This window comes from Hirundo rustica, chromosome 3 (assembly GCF_015227805.2).
Source record: "Hirundo rustica isolate bHirRus1 chromosome 3, bHirRus1.pri.v3, whole genome shotgun sequence".
Taxonomy (NCBI): domain Eukaryota; kingdom Metazoa; phylum Chordata; class Aves; order Passeriformes; family Hirundinidae; genus Hirundo; species Hirundo rustica.
In genome coordinates, this window is record NC_053452.1 from 30,741,337 (window position 1) to 30,765,723 (window position 24,387).

The following is a 24,387-nucleotide window of genomic DNA, read 5'->3' on the forward strand; positions in this document are numbered from 1 at the left end:
TTGACTGCTCAAATAGGGATCAAAGTAATGGAAGACCAGCACCTCACACCAAACAGGACCAAGGCAGGCAGTTCGTCAGTGACCTTGCTGTTACACTCTGGATGCATAAGTGAATTCTCTTACTGCAGCTAACATGAAGATTCTTATCACTTCCTTTGGAAACAAATTCCTATATTATTTTTCACTCAGCATTTGGGAGCTCTCCACTGACGTACTGCCACGAGATAACAGCCTGAAGACTTACTGTGGAATTTCCCAGTGGCAGAACAGTTTTCAGTACTGTACTGTTTCACCAGAAAAAATCCTCAGTGTCTTTTTTTAATATTCAAAATGCTGCCTATTTCTGGGAATTCCCTGATCTATAGCACAAGGCCTATTTTTTAAAACTTCTGATTTAAAATCACTAAAAGCTCTGACAGTGACTAACTGGAATGCCTCATCTACTCAATTTTATTTGCAAGTGCATAAAGGTCAAACTGCTGCCCTAAGTATTGCGACAAAAAATTTGCTGGGTGTAAGATGCCAAGTTCAATAGCCCCAGCCAAGTTCTGAATGGGAGACAAGGGCAGTGTGTGCCCTGGTATCTGTGAACTTGTACCTACACCAAAGCTTCACCCAGTTCTCCAATGCCCCTTGTTCTGGAAATCTGTAAATATACTCACACGGCATCTGCAAGCAGTGCTGGAGGATGGATAACAAATAGGGATACGCATCTGTATGCTTCAATCTCTTCTTGATCAACTCAAACATCTGAGAGGCACTTTTTGTGTCAATGTGGATCTGAAGTGAGAGAAGAGGAAAAACCATCTACAGTGAAAGCCTGATTAACTGTGAAAGATCCAATCAATACAAAGACAGGCAAACATCCAGCAACTGGACCTCTGCAAAGTCTCCTGCCATGTCCAGCTGCATGTTCCAGGGACAGGCCACAGGGGTCTTTGACACCACCACTGTCATTCCATTGTCATCCAGTATGGAAAAGATCCCCAAGTTCTGGAGTAAGCAAAACATTTGGGTCCTAGAAGCTGGTAGCACAAACAGAGGCTAAGCAAGAGAGGGTCAGCTGTTCTGTACCAGTGCGCAGCAAGAGCTGTTCACAAAGAAACAGGGGACTAAGCCATTCAGGACTCTACAGCTTCTTACTGATGCTAGAGGTCATCTTTGTTTTATGTCAGTCTTTAAAATCCACGTACTCTAGAATACTGATCCTCTCCACATGCTCTGAGGCAACAGCTGTCAGCAGAGTTACATGCAATCTTGGAGATAATATCAGAAAATAGCCCAAACTCCACCCATAGTCCTGTAAAGGGGGTGTCTGAAAGTAAAAGACGTCCAGATCATCAGGACTGAGCACCTGAGAGCACAGTTGAGAACCTCCTTCACTCCTGAACATTCAGGCAAACAAAAGAAAGAAGTTTTATCAAAGGTACTCATCAGAATCCCTTTGTGTGACCACTGTTATCATTGTTCACACACTACAAACCTCCTGCTTGCTAAATGAGCAACAGCGAAAACGAGAGCATCAGCCGCTCTTAGCATCAAAGTCAAACATTAGTTTTAGAGAGCAAAAAGGAAAAGTGCACCAAGCATCCCAACTGAATGCAAGTTCAGCTTTGGCAAGTTCAGGTACTCCAAAGAAAACCTTACCAGGTCAAACCGCTTGGCAAGCTCCAGGTCATCTTCATTTCTGACCATCTCAAAGAAATCTAAATGTCTAAGAGGAAACAGAAAAACAAAAGATCTGCCAATGTTCATGGCATGATTCAGACTTTAACTAAGTGTGTCAATAGAGAAGCAGCAATATCTCAGTTCAGCTAGAACGTGGAAATTGGCAAGCCTTTCCTACGTGAAGTGCTGTCACAGGTATGCAACGCAAGGGCGTCAGTGACAGGCCAGAAGAAAGGCTGGCAGAGGTGTACACACTGTGACTCCTGTGCTAAGCCACTGTGTTTAGGTAAGGTGCAAAAAATAAACATAAAATACAAAAGGGATATTCTGTTTTTGATGAATGCAATGCCCGCAGTGGTAATACATTTCTAAAAAGTCCACACCATGCCTGCTAGCCAGCTTTTGGATAATTAACAAGTTGTTTCTTTTAAACAGTGGAGCAGAAATGCATTCAGTGGATCAGTTCACAACAGTCTCTAGATATGCCTATTGATAAGCACAGCAGCATGACTGTGTTTGGATCTGGGTGACCTGGTGAGTGACACATTAGACCATCTGCACTTGTCTTACACAGAGACTGGAGCACAGCAGGCGATGTAGACAAAGGCTGTGGCACATTCACCTGTACAGATCTGGTACAAGAGTCTGTGTAATCCAAGCATCTGAGATCCTCTCAAACCTTTGTTATTCTCCTGACTAACTTGTAAAATCCAAAAGTGCCCTAAATCCCTCCAAAACATTTCTGGTTACTGTCCAAAGGAATACAGATTACCTCTAGGACAGATTCTCTTATTCTTGTTTATAATGCCGGGTATCAAGAGCAACATTCCCGATTCCAGCTCTGCAGCAAACTGTAGACATACAACTTGGAAACTCAGAACCTGCACTTAGACCACACATACTCAGTCACAATGAAGTCAATGAAGTACTGGCTTCCCTCCCTCCTACCAGGACAGGCTTTTGTTCCAGTTTTGCTTCAAGAGAAAACAATTACAATATTTTCTGTATTTTTCATTCTGACTGCCATCCTCAGCTGAGAAGAAAAGAGACTGAGGAACTCCTTTGCCACAGCCTCTGCCAACTGAGTATGTATGTTACCTACTTCATCCACTGATGCTAATTTTAGGATAAATATATTTTTTAATTTTCTTTTTGGTTTTTTAGGGAGTCAGTTTCAAGAAGAGACAGAGGCAGCTGTCTCAAACATAGGGGAGTTTCTAAGAAGTCTTTCTGTTCCTCAGTGGCTGTTCTCAAAAATTAAGTCTTACCTGTCCAGTGTGGCATTCTCGTGTCCTCTGAGCTTGTCAATGACGGGTTGAATTCCCAGCATTAGAAACTCATATCGGAGATGCAATCGAAACTCCAAATTGTCCTTAAAAAATGGGGGAAAACCAAGTCATTTGTTTTCAAAAGCTGTCAATCACATTTAAAAAAAACAATTACATAAAATGTCAGTTCTTCCCTTTTTAGTATTTTCTATCCTGACACCAAATTCACAGGATGAATAATTCCAGTAGAGTAAGTAAAAAAGGAATTAATGCCTTTGCCTCCATTTCACTTAAAAGTACATTTACATACTATGAATTTTGCATATGCAGTCATAAAGACAGCACACTCCATGTTGTTCCATAAGGAACAGAAGCTACTGGCATTTTTCCTGCTAGTCCATGAGAGATTCCCCTCCTGGTTACAGATGAACAGCATTGCAGTCTTCCTCTTAATTTCTCTGTTTACTTGTCAAAAAAACATGTACATAAAACCACATACTCTGACAAATCTTCAGACATCTATTCAATGGGATGCTACAGGATTCCCAGAGATGGAGACAAATGCATTGTCAGACAGCTCTCATGAGCTTGTTGTCTTTTGTGGTTTTACCAAAAAAAGGGGGGAAAAAGCCAATGTCACAAAAGCAACACTTTTAATGAAATAAATTCTATCCTTCAGACTCAAAAGGAAATCTTGTTAGTAAAAGTAAAACAACTGGGCTTTTTCTGAAATGTTTCCCTTTGATAGTTTAAAATCAAAATGCTTTGACTTTGGCTTTGAGTCAAAACAAATTAACATTTCAAAACATTTCTGAAGGTAAACCAAAATATTTTCTAAAAAGGCTGGAATAAAAAGGTAAATGCTCTGCAGTTCTTAAAACATCCCCCCCCCCCCCAACCAAAACAGCAAAAACCAAGCAACCAACCAACCAAACAACTCAAAGTAATCACTTCAGTGTAAATAGTCTATGCCATATTGAAGAAACTCAAAATGAAATAATATGGAAGACATTATAAGACTGACCTTAACAATTAAGCATTATTTTCCACAAAATATATCCACTCATCACCACAAGATTTGTGACTTAATCTACGAACTATTTCCAAGGTAAATTAATTTAAACATAACATTTTAGAAGGAATTCCCAGGGCAGTGACTCACCTCACCAGCACCTGCATTCAGAACAGCATTGATAAAGGACATGATGGCTGTTTTGAGGTTTACTTCATCTCGGTATCGCCCCATGCTTCGGTCTAGCTCATTTAACAATGACTGAAACAGAACAGCAAGCTGGGTTAGAGGACACAATCTAATTTCTTGCAGGATAGATTGCACTTCTGTATACGGGGGGAGATAATTATAAAGAGATTCTGTCTTCTGAGGAATAAAGCCTGACTCTTGTGAGATTTATCCTTGTTCCTTCACTTACCACCCTTCAACATGAAGCAGACAATTATTACCTCTTGGTAAGCTCTTTTAAGGGATTTTCAAATAACAGGAATATCCCCTGTGCACACAGATCCAAAGCTCAAAGTTGAATTATGCATCTCCACTGCAAGTGCAGTTAAGCTTCAGTTTCCATGTTACGGACTCACTGAATCGTTTGGGATAAGGGCGACCTTTAAAGACCATCTAGTCCTGACTCCTCTGCCATGGGCAGAAACATCTTTCTTCCAGACCAGGCTCCTCAAAGCCCCATCCAGCCTGGGCTCGAACACTTCCAGGGATGAGGCATCTACAACTTCTCTGGCCAACCTGTTCCAGTGCCTTTCTACCCTCATCATAAAAAAAACCTCTTCCTTTTACCCATTCTTTGTCTAGCCTCTTACAGTTTAAACCCTTTAGCCCTTGTCCTGTCACCACAGGCCTTGGTACAATGCCTTTCTCCATTTTTCTTATAAGCTCTGTTAATTGAAAGGAAGTTCTCTCCTCAAGACTGCAGATCCCCCTGTCAACCAACCCACAGGAAGTGTTCAGCACAGGAATGTTTTTGGTCTAATTTCTGCACACATATTGGTATTTATCATAATCTTGTGAACATCAGGAGACAAAGGAGAAAAAGACTAGACAAATGACATTGGTGGCCTTTGTCTTATTTAGGATTAATTCCACTTGAATATTTACCAAAGAGGTTATATGCAGAAACTGATTACCCATGAAAGCAACTCTACTTTTAGCTTTGTGCCGATCACCATTAATCTCTTCAGGATCTCCTCTGATCAGTTCATAATTCCAAGGATGACTTCTCTTACTGAAAGAGTAACGAATTCCACTTGAGATCTGTCAGTTCAGCTGTATGAGTCCAGCATTAATTATAAATACCTCACACTCATATATTTGTTTTGCTGTCACACTAAGAAAGAGAGAATTCTTTTTAGCCTCCCCAAGATGTTTTGACCATAAAGGGATAACGAAGACAAAAATAACTTTTTAGTATTTTGCTAAGCAGACTGTCTAAATAACATTTTGAATCTATGACACTGAGAAAGGAAGTTGATTTTCTTCTAGTCAGTCTTTTGTTCCTGGTTACTGAAAGTGTTCATTCATAGCAAAATCTTTCCTCTGCTAGTCACCATGCATCTATCTTGTACAAAACCAAGGAGATATGTCTCAAGAAACAGGAGGAATATCCTCCTGTGCATTCTTCAGGGGAAAGAATAACCTCCTGGCTTCATGCTTATTTTTGTGCAAAAATATTTTGACCTATTGTACACTGCTACTGACAGCTGTTTCTACATCTGAGCGTAGTGTGTTCATTATCACACAAGCTCAATTTCACAAACTCCTGTCTCTTGCTGCTTCTAAATTTCCCATTTGGAATTTTCAAATTTCCCTGCTCCGGGCATTTGAGCTCCAATCTCATCCAATGCCCCAGTAACTGTGTTATGACTAAATAATATTTTGCTAGAAATGGGAATGACTCTTACATAAAAACACATGAAACGCTTTACTGAGCCAGACTGGTGGTCAGCTCAATCCAGCATCCTATCTCTAACAGTGACTATCAGAAACTATCTGAGAAGTCTTTAAATTCACCAACAAAACCAACTGTTCAACTTGAAAAACATGCAGAAGTGAAATAAATGAGAGAATTTCATTCTATTACTGCCAGATTTGACACTGAAATTCAAAATGTATGTGCCTTCTTGGAATAATTGAATTAGCCATCTCTACAGAAGCAGCAAAACCAGGAATGGTTTTGCTAGTTTCCTTCAGAGGCTTCATTCCTCATATTTTCTTACAGACTTTTACGAACACTCTAGAATCTATGAAACGGCATATCAGGCACAGCATCCAGACAACTTGAAGGATGCTAACAAAAGTTTTCTATCCCCCATTCCAGAACACTGAACTAGGAGCAGAATGCAACGGGAAGCAAACCAAATTCAGGGAAAGAAAACCCAAAACTCTCTGTTGCACTAATCCAACTGAAGAGCAGCACACCTTCATGTAATTGTTCAGCTTGAGAAGGAAACACTAAGTTCAAGCAATTCCTAAACATCAGTCTACACCCACATACTGCGGCCAAACTCCAGTATCTCCAACTCTTTGCAAATGGCTGAGGTTCAAATCTTCACTTGAACATATCCTGTGAAAAAGATTTCACCACACCTCTTGGCAGCCACTTCTGTGGCCCAATTGATCTTTCAGTTATAAAGGTTTTTCCTACTACTTAAGCAAAACTTTCCTCACTTAATCCCATTATTCCTCATCACTGACAACCAGTAGGATTTCATTCAAGCTGCAGCAAACCTCAAAAGGCTTTGGTTGAGCCCTAAAGGGAAGAAGGAAATCAAGGGTGAAAACAGCCTTTTTATTTGTTCCTTGTTAGATCTTTTACTACAATTCCAAATTGATCAGATTTCTCCCTACAAATTATGGTCTGTACTGACAGTGTTTAATACAAAGCAGGCAAGGGGGCTCTGGAAGGAATGCTCCTGATATCCACCTTTTCAAGTGACAATATCAAACTTTCTTTATTCATTCACCTCAAGCTTCAAAATTTCTAGCAGCATTAAGGAGGAAAACAAGAGTCTTATGCCCAAAGCAGCATATATTTCCAGCAGTTAATATCAAATGCCCAAAGCAGTTAATATTTCCACTGGCAAGTGAAATCAGCTTCTTTCAGACAGTATCTAACACCTAAGTTCTCTCAAGACTAAAGGAAAATTCTTTCTTCCTACAGGGATCCACATATAGATGAGTGTTTTAAATAGCAAGCTATGATGGAAGAACAGCCTGATAAACTTTTTGGGCCAATAGAGCATTATGACTTCACAATGTTAGTTTTGCCTCAAAATACGGCATGTTAAAAAGTATAATGTGCTACAACATCATGACACAGAGAAAAGGAGGAGAAGCAGCAAGCATAACAATAATCAGAAAGGCAACAGCTTAGGGGAGAGAAAGACTGTGCCCCTTTCACAAGGGAAACTAGTCACAAATAGGATTATTCAGTCATGAATGACTTTAAAATCAGACTCTTCCTTCTCAGTTTTCATAGCATTTTATAAAACTCCATCTTCACAAGAAAAAAAGACAAAGCAATGTTTTTATGATCACACAGTGAGCCAGTGACAGGATTACACTGAATACATGGAAAAAAAATCCCAGCAAGGACAACAAGGACTCATCTTCCTAATTCCACATTTCTGTTCTGAAGATTTACTGTCTGGATTTCAAGTGTTTTATTTCATCTCTGATCTTTAAGCAGCAGAGTAGGATTTGTAGGCAAAGTAGCACATTTCAAGCAACTGGATGAAGACAGAGTTTTCCAGATTGCCTCAGGAAGATTGAAGGCATGCCCTAATACTATTGTGGTATTCGAGTGCAGAAAGAGCATTGCTCTGAAGAGGACAATTTTCAAGGAATATCTTAAGATGAACTACAGACTGCCCTGTTGGACATCAAAGTGAGAATCATTCCAGGCAGAAGGGCATTATAAAAGAAGGGTCAACAATTAAAGCAAGCAAAGGGAAAAGCACAGGCAAGAATGTGTGGCAAATATGAGAAAACAGGAATAGTGACTATATAAATTGAGACACAAACATAAAGTATAGGAACTTGTTGCAAGTGCCAAGATAAGGATGATCCTGACAGACCTATTAATACATTGAATATCAAAGACACTGGGTGAAGTTGCAGTACGAAAAGGCAACTGAGTGAAGACTGGAGCCTCAACAACAACAACAAAAAAGAGTAAGTTCTGGAGAATCTCCCCAGAGCTTTAAAGTGAATCCTGACTGAAGTTAGGGACTGATAATTGTAGTCAGTAGATGAAATGCTAGCAATTTAAAAAGAAATAATATTTTATGTCAGTTTCAATTCAGAGTAAAATCTGATTTTTTTTTTTTTTGCTAAGTTATATGAATTCATATTCAAATAACTTCTATTTATATTTTCCGTTAACTTCATTTAAAAAAATTAAAAAGAAAGAACACATCAAGAAGCAAAGACAGCCTTGTCAAAGCATTTCAGCACTGTTTGATTAATGTCTTCAGTTGGTGCTACTTGGTGCAATTTAGTGAACCTAACTGGGACTAAAAGCATTTATAATGTTGAGGAATTTCACTGTCATTTGAATTTTGACTTCAGATACACTAATATAAAACTGTAAGTTTTATATTCAAGTAATAGGAGCTGTTGCAGGACAGAGTTAATATAAGTTTAGTAAGAACCATATCTTAAATCACAGCTCTCCTTCTCCACTAATTCACCAGTTGCTGAGTCTTCTGACAATTTTGGCATCTGTGCCAGGTAGCAGAAGTTGTACTTAGAACATTGAGTAGCAATAACTTCTTACATTCAACAAAATGTGCCATGTTTTATGTTGCTATGTTAAATACATGATCTCTACACTCCATCACACTTGTGCAAACTGGAAATAACCACTGTTTCAATCTAAAGTTGTCAGCAGCAAGTTATTCAGGAGCTCAAGTTTTAGACAGTTGTCAGTAAATCATTCTCTCTTCCTTCTTCTTACAAATAGGAGTGCAAACAGTACCATGTATCCCAAATTATTATGCATCATAATGATATTCCCTTTCAAAAGGAAAAAAAAATATTTTGGGGAAAAGTAGATCGGTATTAGTGTTAATTACATTAACCTCCTGATTCCCCAATGGACATAGTGCTGGTCACCACAGATGACATGAGGGAGAATGGGACACCTAGGTTTACTGCTACCTGCAAGAGTTGAAAATAAGTCCAAACAGAGAGTATAAAAAGTGCCAGCTTTCACAAATGAGGAGGAATAAATTGACAGCAAGATGGCTGAATGGGATGACAAATATTTTCAACCACTGTTGTCAGGAAGGCAAACTAAAAGAAAGGGAATGCTGGCACTGATGTCAGAGGTCAGCATCACCTGAAAGTTATTTGTTGGACATTCCAATAAAAGTAAGCTCAGTACAGTTTCCAGAAAGCACATTTACTTCACAAGAACTGAGTTGATTTCCAAAATTTGAGATTATTTTCTTCTTATGTATTGTGTCTCTAATTTGCCTTTCTCTTGCAGAGCTAGATATAGAGAAAGACTGAGCAGTGACTTTACAGTTCCTGGATTTCCGTCCCCCCACCAGTTAGAATCTGTCTGCAATGATGCACCATAGAGACAGAGGAATAAATGTCTACTCTGCATAGCTTCTCCTGTTCCTACAGTTTAGTTCACAGTTTTATTACCTTCACAGAAAGAATTCTTGTTTGTGGGTTCTGCCAGATTCCCTACTTGTGGTGGATAGTTTTCAATACAACAGTGTTTAGGTGTGGCTAGTCAAAGTCAAGCTGCAAAGTATAAAGTTTGCTGCAAGCTCCACACTTTTTGAACACTTCAGTACACCAAAGGATGCTGCTAAATGCTCAAGCTGCAGGAAACACAGCCCCCAAAGGGTTCAGTTTCATACCTAAAGGATCGCTTCAGATACTTGCAAACTCTGGGTTACAAAGATTACATTCAGGACTGGGATTAAAAGAGGACAAAAAAGGCTTTCATTGTATACTACATCTTTGAAGCTTACAGGAAAGGTACGAAACAAGCATTTTTAGATCACCCCTCTTTTAAAATGGCTCCCCATATTCACGTTACAGTGGATGCTTTTCTTGACAATAAGCTGTGAGACTATTCTGAAACAGAGGTGCAGGAGGGCAAAAGACAAAGAGATGGAACACTCCTAATTTCATGTGCTAGAGTATCAGAGGAATGTCCTCTAAAACATAAGAAAGATCATGACCACATTTGTTTCTTCAGGTTAAAAAAATCTCCAGCCTCTCTCTTAGAGGAATGTCTTTGGATGAACACTTGCCTCCTCAAAATTAAATTCAAGTTATTGCTGAGTGTTGCGGAAAATCCCATTTCAGTCTCTAAACACAAGTATTAGTAATTGCAAACAAGAACGCATTCCTTCTGCTGAATCATTTTGGGGTTGGGTGGGGCTTTTTTTTTTTTTTTTTTTTTTAATTGAGAAGTAAAAGAGAGAGAGTATTCATTTATTTTTCATTTTTTCCCAAATGGAAAAGTATTTTGACAAGTACAGGATTTATGCAAAGTACTTTTCATGAATGTAAGAGACTGGTAAGCACCTGCAAATCTTTCCACCAGATTCCTCAAAAGCTACTACATTTTACCCAGCAATGACTTACCTCAGTTATTCAGTAACTTTTAAATCAACACAGAAACAGATAGATAGATGGAGAGAGAGAGAGAGAGAGAGAGAGAGAGAGAGAGAGAGAGAGAGAGAGAGAGAGAGAGAGAGAAAGAAAGAGAGAGAGAGAGAGAACACCCACCCAGGGTAAACTCAGCATCTAACCCATAGGGGCTTATTGAGCAGAGTCAATTGGTCCAGTAAGGGCAAGTTAACACGGGACCACAAGTGCAGTCAGGCTTGTGAGTTACTGCTTTTTTGCCAAGCAGCTCAAGTTATCCCCAGCTGGCTCCCATAAACAGAAGAATGTCATCTTAATTCAGGAAAGATTCTTTATTTCAGCTAATTACAAGAGAAAAAGCTGACTAAATTTTTTCCTTCTCCTCCACAGGCAGCATCCAATAACCTCTATATTGTAGCTCATGTACATGGCTTACTTCCTGCATCTGCACTGCTCATTCCTATCCTACTCCTGTACTACAGAATGGTGACACATTCTCATGATTGCAACTGTAATCCCTACACCTTCCAAGGTTTACTGTAATTATGATTTTGTCTATTGATATAGCCTCAGCAGCTTCCAGCTGAGGCTGAAAGGCCCCCACTTCTGGAGGATATCAAAGACACACATCGAGTCTGAATAGACAAGCAATGTAAATGGGGCAGTGCACATAGAGGGAGGGACCTGCCAATGCCAAATACAGGTTAATACCAAATCAAGATCTCCTGCATCCCTGTCCCAGGTCTGAGTCACAGTCAGTGAATCCCGTAGTGCATCTGGTTTAAACACAAACATTGACAGCTACTGTCCATCAGCACAGACTGTTTCCCCATTCACTTTTGCAGTAATAAGTTAATTGTAGCCTAAAATCCATTAGCTGAGAAGGAAGTAGGAGATAATGACTATCAGGCATTGGGATCCAGTGCCTGTTGGCACACCACCACTCTAATCATTTCACCTAAGAAACAAAAGTAAATGGTTAAGATTATCCCAAAGTTAAGGAGCCACAGCTTAACACACTGACAGATTCTCCACTATCTTTTTATAAAGGTGCTCAGTTCACTGGGAAGAGGAACGTTATAGTAGCAGCCAGTAGTTTCCACAATAAAAGCCTGTCACTGACCTTCTTCAAGGTCTCGGAGAATGCATTTCCCTTCTGTGGTCTGACTGGGAGTTATTTGAGCCAACAATTGCTAAGTGATGACGATTCACAAGTTGATTGCTAAGTGGCAAGTGAAGTGCCCCCACAATACATAATTTAATTCATTTGTCTGCATTATTTAATCCCCAATTCTTTTATTACTAAATTAAGGATTTAAAATCAGGACAGAGGCTCCTAGAATTCTGTGGCTTTAGCTTCTAGGACAGAATAAATCATTACCACCCCAGAAATGCCATCAAGCTAGAGTATGAGCAGATAACCAACTTTCATTTAGCACCACAAACCTCCATTTTCAGGCAAAATATATGGAATTTAAGTTAGCATTAATGACAAGTAAGAGGTCTTGAAATATAAGTATATAAATAATCTATTTGAGGATTTTCTCTTCTTAAACTAAATTTATAAATATTGCCTTTTTACTACTTAGCAAGTTTGCAATACATGCACTGTAAAAATCACTCTCGGCAGAGATTCCAGATTCTTGGTATTTCTGTCAAAGTATCCTCTTTTTACCTGGAATCTTGTCCTTTCTGCAGCATAGACTTGGTAGTGAAGCATGGCTTGCAAGACTTTTTTGTGACCATCTGGTACCAAGCAGACAGCCCCTAGGATCTCCAGCACAGCAATCTTGGTCTTAATGTTCTCAGTCCTTAAGCTCTGGGATATGATGTTGATACTTTCTGGATGGGCCAGGACATGAGCCCGTCCCTGGGAGTTGTTCATCAGTGCCTTGATACACCCTATAACGGATGTGTGGATGCGGCTCTCTGAGGTCTCATAGTCCATGCTCTTCAGGAAGTTCAGCAAACAGCTCAGGCCATCCAGCTCAATAAACCTGGTCACAAACCTGAAAAGAGAAAAAACAAGTAGGAAAAACAAGGAAAGCAGGCCAAAGGCACTGCATTCAAAAGACACCCCAGATCTTTAAAAGCTGGCTAGTTTTCAGCCTAAATTCACAGAACAATTCCCAGGTATTTAAGAAAAACAAAGCAAACAAATCAAGAGAGAAAACATTCCAGCTAATAATGGCGTGTTACATAGTTTCAGGGTAATTATATACTATCATCTTACACTTCTGTTGGGTCTCTGTGTCCTTTGTTGCACTTACCACCAAACACTGCTGTGGTTCACCTCAACAGCTGCTGCATTTTCAAGGCTGAAGGGATTCTTTCAAATTGTTCCATCTTACATACCCAACACACAGATGTCTCACCACACTTTTAGTTATGAGTTCAGATTACCCTGAACACCATTTATAGGCTTAGCTCTTTCAGCCAATATTGCTTACAGGTTCCACCTCCAGGATTTGGGCCCACAGACAGAGGCTCATTCCCACTCTGTCAGCCACACCACCGTCCCACTCCAATCCCATGACATATGTGTAGGAATATGTTATACTTAAAAGGGGCATGTTCCTCTGTAAACGCTAACACTCCTCTGCTTTTGTTGGAAACCAGGGTGAAAAAATCCAGATGGGCCAATTTAGACCATGCGAACAGCCTTCTAGACGAATCAGTAGAAAAGGATGGAATTAGGTAAGTCAGTTCAAACGAATCGTTCTAGCAATGTTTCATTTGAAGTAGCCAGGATTAAAAATGGGGATTCAAAGACATGGAAAGGGCTGCAAATAATCTCTTTAGATCTCACTGTTTACCTCCTGCCTCTTGTAACATGTTGCTCAGGCAGGTACACTTTTTGGAAATGTCTGAATCCAAAACCATGCGCATCACACTTAAATTTTCAGCCTACAAAAATGTACACCCGCATTTGATTTGTCCACGGCCACACTTTAAACAGCATAATATAGAAAGCCACTTCAAGCAATTCAGAAGTTTGCTAACAATTGCCACTTGTCTAACAAATTAAAAATACTGAAATTCTGTGTCATTGTGCTTTTACACAGTCCCTCTTCTTCCTAATGCACCATCTTTCGTTTTTTGTCCACAAGATGCTGTTAAGAAATAATGGAAGGACGATAATGGAAAGAAATAATGGAAGTAAGAAATAATGGAAGGACGATACTGAAAGACCAAATTTCACTGGTCTCCATTCATGTCCCTGTACCAGCAAGTGAAACCCAAGCCATACTTATATTTCTCTTGATAGTAGGGATTTGACACATTGGTCTTTTGGTGGTTTCACTCCACATCACACAGGAATTTTCAGAGTCTACCTGAAAGTTACTCTCACTATGCTGATAGATTTGCCAACGTTCAGCTTATGTGGGCCAGCAATTTGACAAAAAATATGGAAAAGCCTGGTGCATTCAACAAATGGTTGAATGGTTTTGGTCTGAGGTTTGAGTTTTGTTCAAAACTGAATTTCAAAGTGACATCAGTGTAAGGGCACACAGAGGAACATGTGCACACCAAAAATGAAAACATGGCTTAACTGAACCCTGCTAAGACAATCTGCCAAGTTTCACTCAGGTCTGATTGCACATTCCCTGGATGCATCATTTTATCTACCCTAAAAAACCATAGGAGCAAAAGCCCCTCTTGCTGCAGGCCCGAGAGCAGCATCAATATCCAAAGCGGTTTGTTTTTCAAACCAATTACAGAAAGATTCAGGCTTAGTTAAGTTTCTGTAATGCATTTAGCTGCTAGCTTGACCAAGAAGACTGAACAAGTGTATCCACAGCTCATAGCCAGGAGAGTTGCTGCAAAGAAGTTATTTGGAAAAAAAAATAAGCACAAACTCAGCATGTTACTAAACAACGATGCCAATGAATTCTGATCCTCTTCCTGGGCGTATAGAATGGAGTTGCTGTTGTCTCTGCGATGGAGGGGCTAGGTTAAATTCTCCTTCTCCTCCTTACCTTCAAAGTTCCATTCTATACTTTATCTATTTCCTCTGTCTTTTGGGGGTTGGAGGAAAGAGACTTTTTTTTTCCTGTCCTTTGAACTTCCAGGGCTGAGGGAAAACTTAAGACGGATATGTTTCTGAAGTTACAGAGCAATACTGATGGAAACATCCTAAAAAGCAGCAGAGCAAAGGGTCCCCTAAATGCACTTTTGGATAGAACACATGATCTTACAAGATCAAGCAAGGCTCTACAATTTTCATATATTCTAGCCTGCTCTGTTGACCATGTGAAAAAAAAAAAAAAAAAAGTAAATGCACAAAAGTCACATTGTCCCAGTTAAGTACAAACTCTCACTAAATTCACTAGCAGCGCAATTTTTCTAGGACTGTTAGGATGAGGTCATGCCAATAAATAGGCATGCGCTGGAAAGCGGTGTGTGTCACAAAACTTGATTAATGACATAATTTAAAACAATGTTGGGACTTTCCTGTACTGTTCCTAGCCCAGAGAGCAAACAGTGAGTTATGTTACTCAACAGCAAGCAAAGCCAAGCACCTTTCTATTTCAGCTGCAAGCAGAAGCAGGAATCAAATTATGGTTCTCATCTTCCTTTTTTAAACACTTAGTACCTTATTCTCCAGAAAAGCCAGAAAGCATGCTGGGGGAGGTAAAGAAATGGCAAAAGCAGTCTCTGGCCCAACAGACACTCTCAGTATGAGGATTTGTGTGGGGTGGTATGTGAGTGGGGTGTGTGTGAGTAAATGTCTGTAGAGGGTAGAAAAAGAAGTGGGAGTTTAGCTGACAGCCCGAGAGCCACAGCCCTCACACCATTGGTGTTTGTGCATCTGTCTGCCTCTAGGCAGATGTCCTTGTGTATGTGCAAAGCAAAGTCAACCCACATAAGTAAAGAACCTTCTTGCACACAGCACGTGTGTAACTAACTCCTGTCCTACACAGCCTCTGTGCTGCAAAGCAAGGTCTTGTTCTAGACCAGGAGGTGTAAAGTTAAACGTACTTGCCAATGCATTCTGGCTAACACATTCAAATACTCAAATGTAAATAAAGCAGAGTGTGTTTTAATAGGTGCTAAACAAGCAAATTAAAGCCTAACCTCACCTCAGATTCTCACTTGACCAGTTTAGCACACTTTAAAAGGCTGGGCACCTCTTTGCCTTTCAAGTTTTAGAGAGTGCTGATCAGAATGAGTTAGCTAGCTCTAATAATAAACCTTTCATCCGAACACAGATGTGGTGGCCTAAGAGGAACCGACCCACTGATGGATTCCAAGTGTTGGGGGTACAGCTTCCCTGTAAGTCTTGATCCAGCCCAGGAAAGACAGAAAGATCACATACTGTGGGTGCGCAGCAAGCAGGATGTTCCCACCCTGTTAACAGGCAAGGCTACACTTCCCTGCAGCATTAGTTTTTGAACCAGGGGGCACACATAATCCTGACAACTACTGAACTGATGGAAAATTCAGCATAATGGATTTTGCTTAAATTGCAGAAATTATTCTCTTCTGTACGCACCTGGATACCACACTGCTAAATCAAACAAAAAATAGCAGGAGGTAAATCTGAATAAAACAAAAGGAGAAATGCAGACAGTAAAGGGAATGGGTGATGATTCAGACTAAAGGAGGTATTTTTCAAGGGCTCCAAAAACTGCGGGTTTTTTTCCTAGTCCCTTTTTAAGTTTTTGCTTTTGCTGCACTTCTGAACCTCCATTTTGGGGCACTAAAATACCAAATGAGAAGCTCCTCTCTCACTGCTTCTGTCCAACAGTTTGTCATTACAATTGTTTATAGTTGTGAGTTTTTGCAAACCTGAGAGAAAATGCATTTCTTTACAAGATGCAGATGTGGCATTTTTGTTCTCTATGGCTGGGATTGTTCCCTTGATTTAGGACATAACCTGGCTTTATTATTTTAGGGCAGCTCCCAAATACCAAAAAAGGTGCTTGTGATTGAAGGGGACCACAAACTGCTCCAGGGATACTCCTATCCTATTTTCTACAAAGGGGAGTGAACTTGAGTTTGGATTGGTCTGCTTTACTTTTTACTGTTAGAACTTGTGGGTTGGAATAGAGACAGAGATTAATAATTACTCTGCATTATTTACTAGAAGAGACACAGTTTACAGTAAAATAAAACAGAGAGACAAATTTATTTTTCTTCTTTTGATTCATCTGGATCAGAGAATTCAAGCAGAAGAGCCAATTGTGAAGCTGTCAGAGCCCCTGTGTACCCCGCTATCACACAGGGATTCCAGACAGTTCATCCTCAGTGAATTTAGGTTTCTATTTTCTTCAGAGGCCTGATGAACAGAAGTGGCAAAGAAAATAGGATTTGATATCCAAATTAAACTAGAAAGACTAGTATTTTGAAGGCTTAGGTATCATACTGCTTATGAGAGGGACTTGATGGAGCAGAGGGCCTCTCTACTGCAACCTTTCCATCAAGGAGAAATTGGCTTGTTGATCAGGCACTGGCATGCAGCCCATTTGGCAGCTAACGAATTGAGTCGCTGGAAATTAGTTGAGACACAGGACTTAACTCAAAATTTGGCTTGGCTTAACTTTTTTTTTTAAAAAAAAAAAAAAAAAAAAAAAAAGCCCCACAACCATCACCAGTGATTAAGAAGACTTTATAGGGCAGCCCATAGATGCTTGTACAGATGCTTGTGCTTGTCAGGGTTATTACAAACAGATGAAGCAACAGGCTGTTGTCAAGGGGATCCAGCAGATGCAATACAGGTTGGAGAAGAAAAATCTTGAAAGGCTTTGAGCAAAAGAATTTGCTCAAATGCTCACTGCTATTTCTTCTTCTCTATTGCCTTATCCTCAACAAGGATTTTGGCCTGTCTATTCCAAATGAAGGAACAGAAGAACCAATAGCGGCCACCAAAGTGTTTCATCTGGACAAAGCAAAGAGGCCTTGCTGCTGTGGCTACATTCAATGAAAGCTGACACCTTCACAGAGTAAGCATCAAACCAGCTCTGCATTAATTTAGTAGTTTTGCTATATCAAGTCTCAACAGCACAGGACTTTGGTTTAAAAGCCTGGTGAGTGTTGTAAGCTTGACAGTTGCCTTAGCTTCCATTTTAACGTAGAGTCCAGCTGCATTTTACTGTGTTCAGTGCTATAGGACACTGATAGACAGCATCAAACAGTCACTCTTGACTTGGGTCTCAGTATAGGATACAACTTCTGTTTCCACATTAAAAGAACTCACTCTACCTACATGTAGAATTATCAGAGCCTGAGAAGCACCAGAACATGTTTTTGTGCTCTCTTAAAGCCCATCACAACAGGAAATAAACAGGAGGTAAAAACCAGAGAAAACTGCATGCAGTCAATTTTTTTTAAGATTATGAAAGGGAGAAGCAAAATCAGCACTTAGATCTGCAAGAAGTCCTCAAAATATCTTCTATTCAAGTCAAAGTAACTGCAATGAAAATTCTTTGCCATGATTTTCTGGATTTTATTTATTTATTTATTTATTTATTTTGGTTGGTTTGGTTAGGATCTCCTCCCCAAAGTATAACTGCGTTTGGTTTAGGCATCACTGAAGCTCTCTGAAACTATGACCAGTATGGTGTGGGAGTAAAAGTATTTGACCAATATAAAAACCAATCAGAATTTTTTGATTGTTTCCTGAAATCATATCAACTATAGTTATTGTTTTTCCACACTACTCTCCTAAGTGTTAAATTGAAAAGATTTCTGTACTAGTTAGCTTGCTATTGTTCAGAGTTTTCTTACCAGAAAAAGAAAGATGACCTTACCTTCAAAAACAGTACACAATAGTCTCTTTACATTTTTCTGTGCCACAGTTACAACATAGAATGGGAAGAATGCCAAACCAGGTGATGTCAGATGGATTAGCTGCTTTGTACTAAACAGTTCACATTACTAAAGATAAGGGGAAGATTAAATTCAAAGTTCAGAGTAGAGGCTGAGACTGCTCAAAGTGAATCAAATTACATGGGATGTGCAGGGGACTGTGAAGACTAAAAATTGATCTTCATAGTCATTACCTGTGTTTGCAAATTTCTGCCACAGATTTTTCACAGTAGACTTTGTCTTTTATTTTCCTGAAACTACATGTTTCAGCATTTGTGTGAAATTAGTTAGCTTCCCAACAAGGCAGGCTCAGACCAGGGACTGTAGGTCTCTCTGAGGATTGTCTGGAATCTCAGGGAGGCTTGTGTGACTTGAGACAATGAGGCTTCTGTCCTTGCCACTCTTAGTGGCGTCACATCTGACCATTGGGAGGCAGTGAATTGCGACGAAAGGCGAGCAACATTACCTCATGGGCTGAGTCCGCAGAGCTGTCTTCAAGTCTTCAACTATTTTATTTTTCATTTCTGTTTCTTCTTCATCGAAAGCATACAGAGTCTGCATCTGTTCACAAAAGAAGGTGACAATTAGGAAAGCCTGAGCTGCGTGGAAGCTAAGAGACAGGCCAGGAGTTATGAAAAACAACTATCCCATCAACACATGCAGAGGTGCCTGCTGACCTCTCACTAGGAAAGCAGCGCCTCAGCTATAAAACTGAATCCAGATGAGGCTGCTCATGTGGACTGGCAGCAGTGTATCACTTTGCCACACTGGCTAAACCAGGGTTCTCAGATTACCCCCCCCAAAATCAGTTGCCAGCATGCCCGCAGAAAACTGTACCTAATTTGGAACAGCAATCTGTTGTGGTGATCTATGGACGTGTGAGGCTATGTTTGTAGGGAGAGGCAATATCTTTTATTAGAGTGACATGACTGGAGGGATTTGGGGTGGAGGCAAAAAAACCCCAAGAAAACACCAGACTTATGTGTCAGGTTTCGAAGCATATAATCTTCTTCAAGTGGATAGAAAGCCTGCAAGTACCCTGAATTACATTTTCTGTATATACAAGTTTGCCTTTTCAAATTATATCACCTGCTTTAAAGTTCCCTATATACTTTGCTCTTGCTAATTAGGAACATTTACTGCAAAAAGCTGGAGCATCATAAAAATCCCTGTCCCTTTATTTAACAAGTAAATTAAAACACATGAAGCCCCACCATGTGCAGCTTGCAATTACTAGAGCTTGCAGTCAACTGGAACTGAAGTTGCTGTGGGAGACTGTAAATTAAGGTGAGAGACAACAAGTAGAATACACACAAAAAATTATGGTTCTCAAAATCAGACAAAGCTCTTATAAAAGTGGTATATCAGAAAATTTGGGTTCCAGATCTACACTCAGCACCACTGCAACCTTGTCATGTGAAGCAAGACTCTTCACTGCCCTTTGCATATATCATTCAGGCTTGCAAGCCCCCTGTGTATCTTTTGAAAAAGTCAAGACTTAATGTTGGAAATTCTTAGCCTATAGCAATGTCTTCTTAGTCACTTAAACTGTAAAATGAGAGGATAAATGACTGTCTTTTTGGCAGGACTTCTTGTGGATATCACTCAGTGGTATCTGGAAAGCAGCTCTGAACCCCTTCTCAAATGAATAACCCAATTAAACTAGTATCATCTGTCAGAGAGCTGATATTGTACCTCTCTGTGGTGGAATCTGAGCAGCTACAATTATGGCTCATTACAGCAAAATACTTCGGTCTTTATTTTACTGTTTAACAAGCACCGAAGAAAACCTTCCTCTCACCGGAACCTCCTTTAATCTTCTCCATCCTCGCCACCAGCCCAACATCTCACTTCCCTGCCTTTGCAAGTCATGTGATGCCAACACATGTCAGATCCTGAGGGTGGTCATTTGGCTGCACGCCGCTGGTGTCTTAGGCTGAGCAGCTGGCACGGGGAGATGTGTTTAACTCTAGGGGTCCTCTCTCTGATCCACGCTAAAGTCAAATTCATTCGGTAACAGAGCAAGCTATTTCCTGCCCTAATGGAATGACAGAGCGCTACTGATGGAAAATGAGCTGATGATGTTTTATCTTTTGCCAGCATCCCCCGACAGCCAGAAACATAAATTGAAATTCTTAAGCCAAGCTATATATGATTCTCCCTCTTCGAAAAATAAACAGAAATCCTGAACAGGGATTATGGATGGCAAAGTCTTCGGGTGTGATTTGGGTCTTGATTTGTATTTTCTTGGGTGACAGCCCACCTGGTCATCTTTCCTTTGGCCTGTAAATGCTCCTTTGAAAAGTTCCCGTTCCTCCAATGGCTTAATTTCTCCTCTGAGTATTTGTGGGGGGAAAGCAAATGGATGGTAGGAAGGTGCTCAACAGTACTTCTTCAGAGTGAAAAAGGCCCATTTCCAAATGAAACAAATACAAATAATCCTGCCTTTACAACAGAGGGTGATTATGGAAAACCCCTTTTCTAAAGCCACAGGCAGCCAAGAGCCCTTCATTTCTCACTCTTGTCAATGGCCAGGAATTCAAATCCTCATACCCTCGCTAAAGACAGACTGGGTTTGCAATGTGAAATGGCTTTCTCGGCAAGAGTTATAAAAAACATAACTGTCCCTGGGAGACAGAGGGGAGGGAACTGTCATTATCTGAGGTTGGATTTCATTCACGTGGCTGACTGATGAATTGCTTTCCTGAAGTACAAACTGCACTCGAGGACTAATGTCTGCTGGGCTCAGGAGGTAGATAGTTACCATCAGTTAACCAAACTGCTAGGAAGGGGAAGCAAAGTAGTGCCAGGTCCTTTTCTGGTGCCTAAAAGGTAGTGTATATATAAGCACATTTTGTATATTTGGAGTTTTCCAGATCAACTGTATTACCTGGAAGAGTAAAGCACCTATTTACTTGACTTGCCAGTTAAAAAAAAAAATTCAAGAATTTTTGAAAGCAATCATTCATGTGGAATTTTATGTGCAAACCTTCAGGTAGTATAAGAAATTATTTTCAAATCTTGGCTCCACTTAAAATGAAATATTTTAGTTTTTTTTTAAAAGCATAGATTTATTCCAACACCTTATCCTAATGGCTGATCATTCTCCAAAACTTCTGGGAAGGAAAATACAAAGACCATGATGATAGCATGTGGGGAAAAGAGAGAGAGAGAAAAAGAAAGAAAGGGTATAAACCAGCAAAAACAATGCACTGTATAACAGACCTAATTTTACTTAATAGCCTCACATGTGTGAAATGAAAAAGGTAAGAAACAGAAGGAATGAAGAGCGAAAAAGCAACCTGGATGTTCTGATTTCTCATTATAGTCAGTTGAAATTCAAGGTGCACCACATCTCTAACTACATTAAGGCTGAACTATTAGAATAAATTATTATTAGAACAAATTTATTTGAAGAAATGATAAATCATAAACTATGAACAGATGTAATTAAAAAAAACCACTGAACTTTTATACAAGTAAGTTCAAAGTAACATAGATGTCATCTAACTTGGAGGAGAGAGTTATCATCTACCTGCTAAATTCTGCCGAAAGATATTATAACCTCCTGTGAATCTGCTCTGCCTTAAACAAATGTTTTCTGAGTCAAGAAAAAGGTCCTGGTTACAGCTGTATTTATTAATCTTGACCCATCTCACACTCACGACTGAGCCACCTCTCCAGAAAAGCTGGATTTTCAAATACTGCTCACCTGAAACTGCTCTCTGTGAAAATGCGTCCACAGCCAAGATCATAAAAGCAACACAATGCTGTCAGAACTTTTCCTCCCCAGGGAAGTTTGAGCTGTGTTTATTTGTGCTGTCAAGCAGTGTCATGGGGCAAGAAGGGCGGGGGAGCACAGGGGCATTTCTTTATGTGTAATTTTAACTGGGAAGCTGCCTTATTTTTAAGAAAAGAAACTTCTGCATTTTGATGAATCAGCAGATGACAACGACATTGATAATGGAACGAGTGTTCTATTGTTGGCATGCACCATGTCCCCTTCCCCAGTATCATTTATAGCATGTAGAGATCAGGGGACTAGACAAATTTGGAGGCTTTGCTTTCTAAATTAAACATGATTAGCAGCTGTCCCTTTGTCTTAATGACTGGTCCAGAAGACAGTGTACCAATGTTCCACTTCCTTCCAGTCAGGCTACCTGGAGTCTTGGACCGTGCCTCCACATGCTGGGTGAATTGCACACCAGTAAAGAGATACAGTTTTAGACATTTGCTCTTGCGAGAATTTGGTTTAAAATATGTAAAAATCTGAGAAGTCCTAGAACAGAAACAATTGTGGGAAGGGAACCATGCATAAAATGCATGGCTTTTTGAACTGGATCAGGAATCTGCGACCTAAAGTGCTTCCTAACGTAGTGGTCTAAGGTTACAAGCAGGGAACGTCAAACATGTCAGGAATCACCACACTGCTCTCAAACATAATCTGTGAAGGGCAGACACAGTGGGTAACACTGCAGCAGAGCTTCTGAGAAAGTGATCCTTGAGCACAGGAGCCCTGGCTCACTGAAATCCACAGAAAGATACCTAATGATATCAGTACGAAAAAGGCGCCATTCCCACCCAGTCAGTGAGTAGGAGGAACATATTTGTCAAGCTCACATATAAGAAAAAAGAACTTCATAATTAAACAAAAGGACATAAAAAAGGATGTGAAAGACAAATATAAAAAAGATTGTTATGCGATGAATTCACAGGAGATTAAAAGATAAAATTTCATTAAATCAGGATTTAAGGCATTTTAAACTAACACTTCTGTGATTATTACTACCACTTCACCTCCAATCCTTCTTGCAATATTTCTAATTAAAATATTGCAATATCTGATAGTGCCCAAGAGACACAAACTGAAATACACTAGATATTGTCAGGAAGCAACATGAAACGCGTTTTTCTTTCACAGCTTCAAAGTCAACTCCACTTGGATGCAGTTTAAAAACAAAAAAAATTCAAAAAACCACCACCAAATTTAGAACTGAAATTATAGGGGACCCAAAAATAACTGTTTGAAAGTTAGAAATCTCAGAGGTCTGAATAATAATGAACAGAACACGTCTTTTAAAGTGTGTTGGAGCTGGTTTTTAGCTGGATTACTCCAGTTTTCCGCTGATACAATTTCTGCAAAATCGAGTCAACTCAGTTTTACCTGCTGAAAAATGAAGCAACCAAATGGTAAATCAGAAGCAGGGGTTTTAACCCCAGTGTGTCTTCTCAACACCTCAAGCATAAGAGTGAATCATGAGTCCTGAAGCCAAATAAAATGTTATCAATCTTTCAAGCATTGGCATTCAGGCATGCAAACAACATTACCAGGGCTGGTGTTTATTGGTGCTCTTAAAACAAGTTTAAAATTAGAAACATAGGCCAAAATATAGTCTCATTCCATGGAGCTGTTCCAGATTTACAACAGTGGTGTATACATATTCACTCCAAGTTTACATCAAGACCATTTAGAGACTAACCCAAAAGTCACTGAAATCAATGGAAAAACTTCAGTAGATTCAAGAGGCCTTGGATCAAATCCTACCAGAAGTATTTGGCTCAGTAACACTGCAAGGTTTCATACTATTTTTTTTTCCTTAATGGCCCTTGTAGAGTAAATTTGTTCAGTCAGGAAATCAAAGCAGAGTGTCATGCCAGTCACTAAAGCTTAATGTCTTCTCTAAAAATAAGTCCATATTCTTTCTATTCCTTCACTCTGCCCCATGAAAATATGGCATGAAGGAAGGTGATATTTTTGTTTATTGATGACTCTCAGTAGAAAGCAGCTTTTCTTTTATTCTCTTAAGTGGGTTATTATAGCTTGTGAATCTTAGGTTGTTTTGCTCATCAAGACATTTCACCATGAGAAATACATCATCACTGCTACATTTAGCATCCATTAAGACACTGGTTTTATGAAATTATTTTATAGCTCATAACCACAATACAAAAGGTGCAGAAAAGCCTTCAGGAATCTAAAATAAAAGCATAAGTAAA

The 24,387-nt window shown here is 39.7% G+C and overlaps 1 protein-coding gene across 5 annotated transcripts in view; it reads right to left on the reverse strand.

Annotated features, from left to right (window-relative positions):
• DAAM2 (dishevelled associated activator of morphogenesis 2) overlaps positions 1 to 24,387 on the reverse strand; it is a 197,814-nt gene that overhangs the window by 48,612 nt on the left and 124,815 nt on the right. For all 5 annotated transcript variants that reach the window (XM_040058620.2, XM_040058617.2, XM_058419770.1 and 2 more), the window contains 6 exons: positions 18,857 to 18,951; positions 12,254 to 12,587; positions 4,099 to 4,209; positions 2,937 to 3,040; positions 1,648 to 1,714; positions 663 to 780 (listed from right to left, as the gene is read on the reverse strand). In XM_040058620.2, coding sequence (XP_039914554.1) covers positions 663 to 780; positions 1,648 to 1,714; positions 2,937 to 3,040; positions 4,099 to 4,209; positions 12,254 to 12,587; positions 18,857 to 18,951 — 829 coding nt within the window. The remainder of the gene's footprint in view (positions 1 to 662; positions 781 to 1,647; positions 1,715 to 2,936; positions 3,041 to 4,098; positions 4,210 to 12,253; positions 12,588 to 18,856; positions 18,952 to 24,387) is intronic.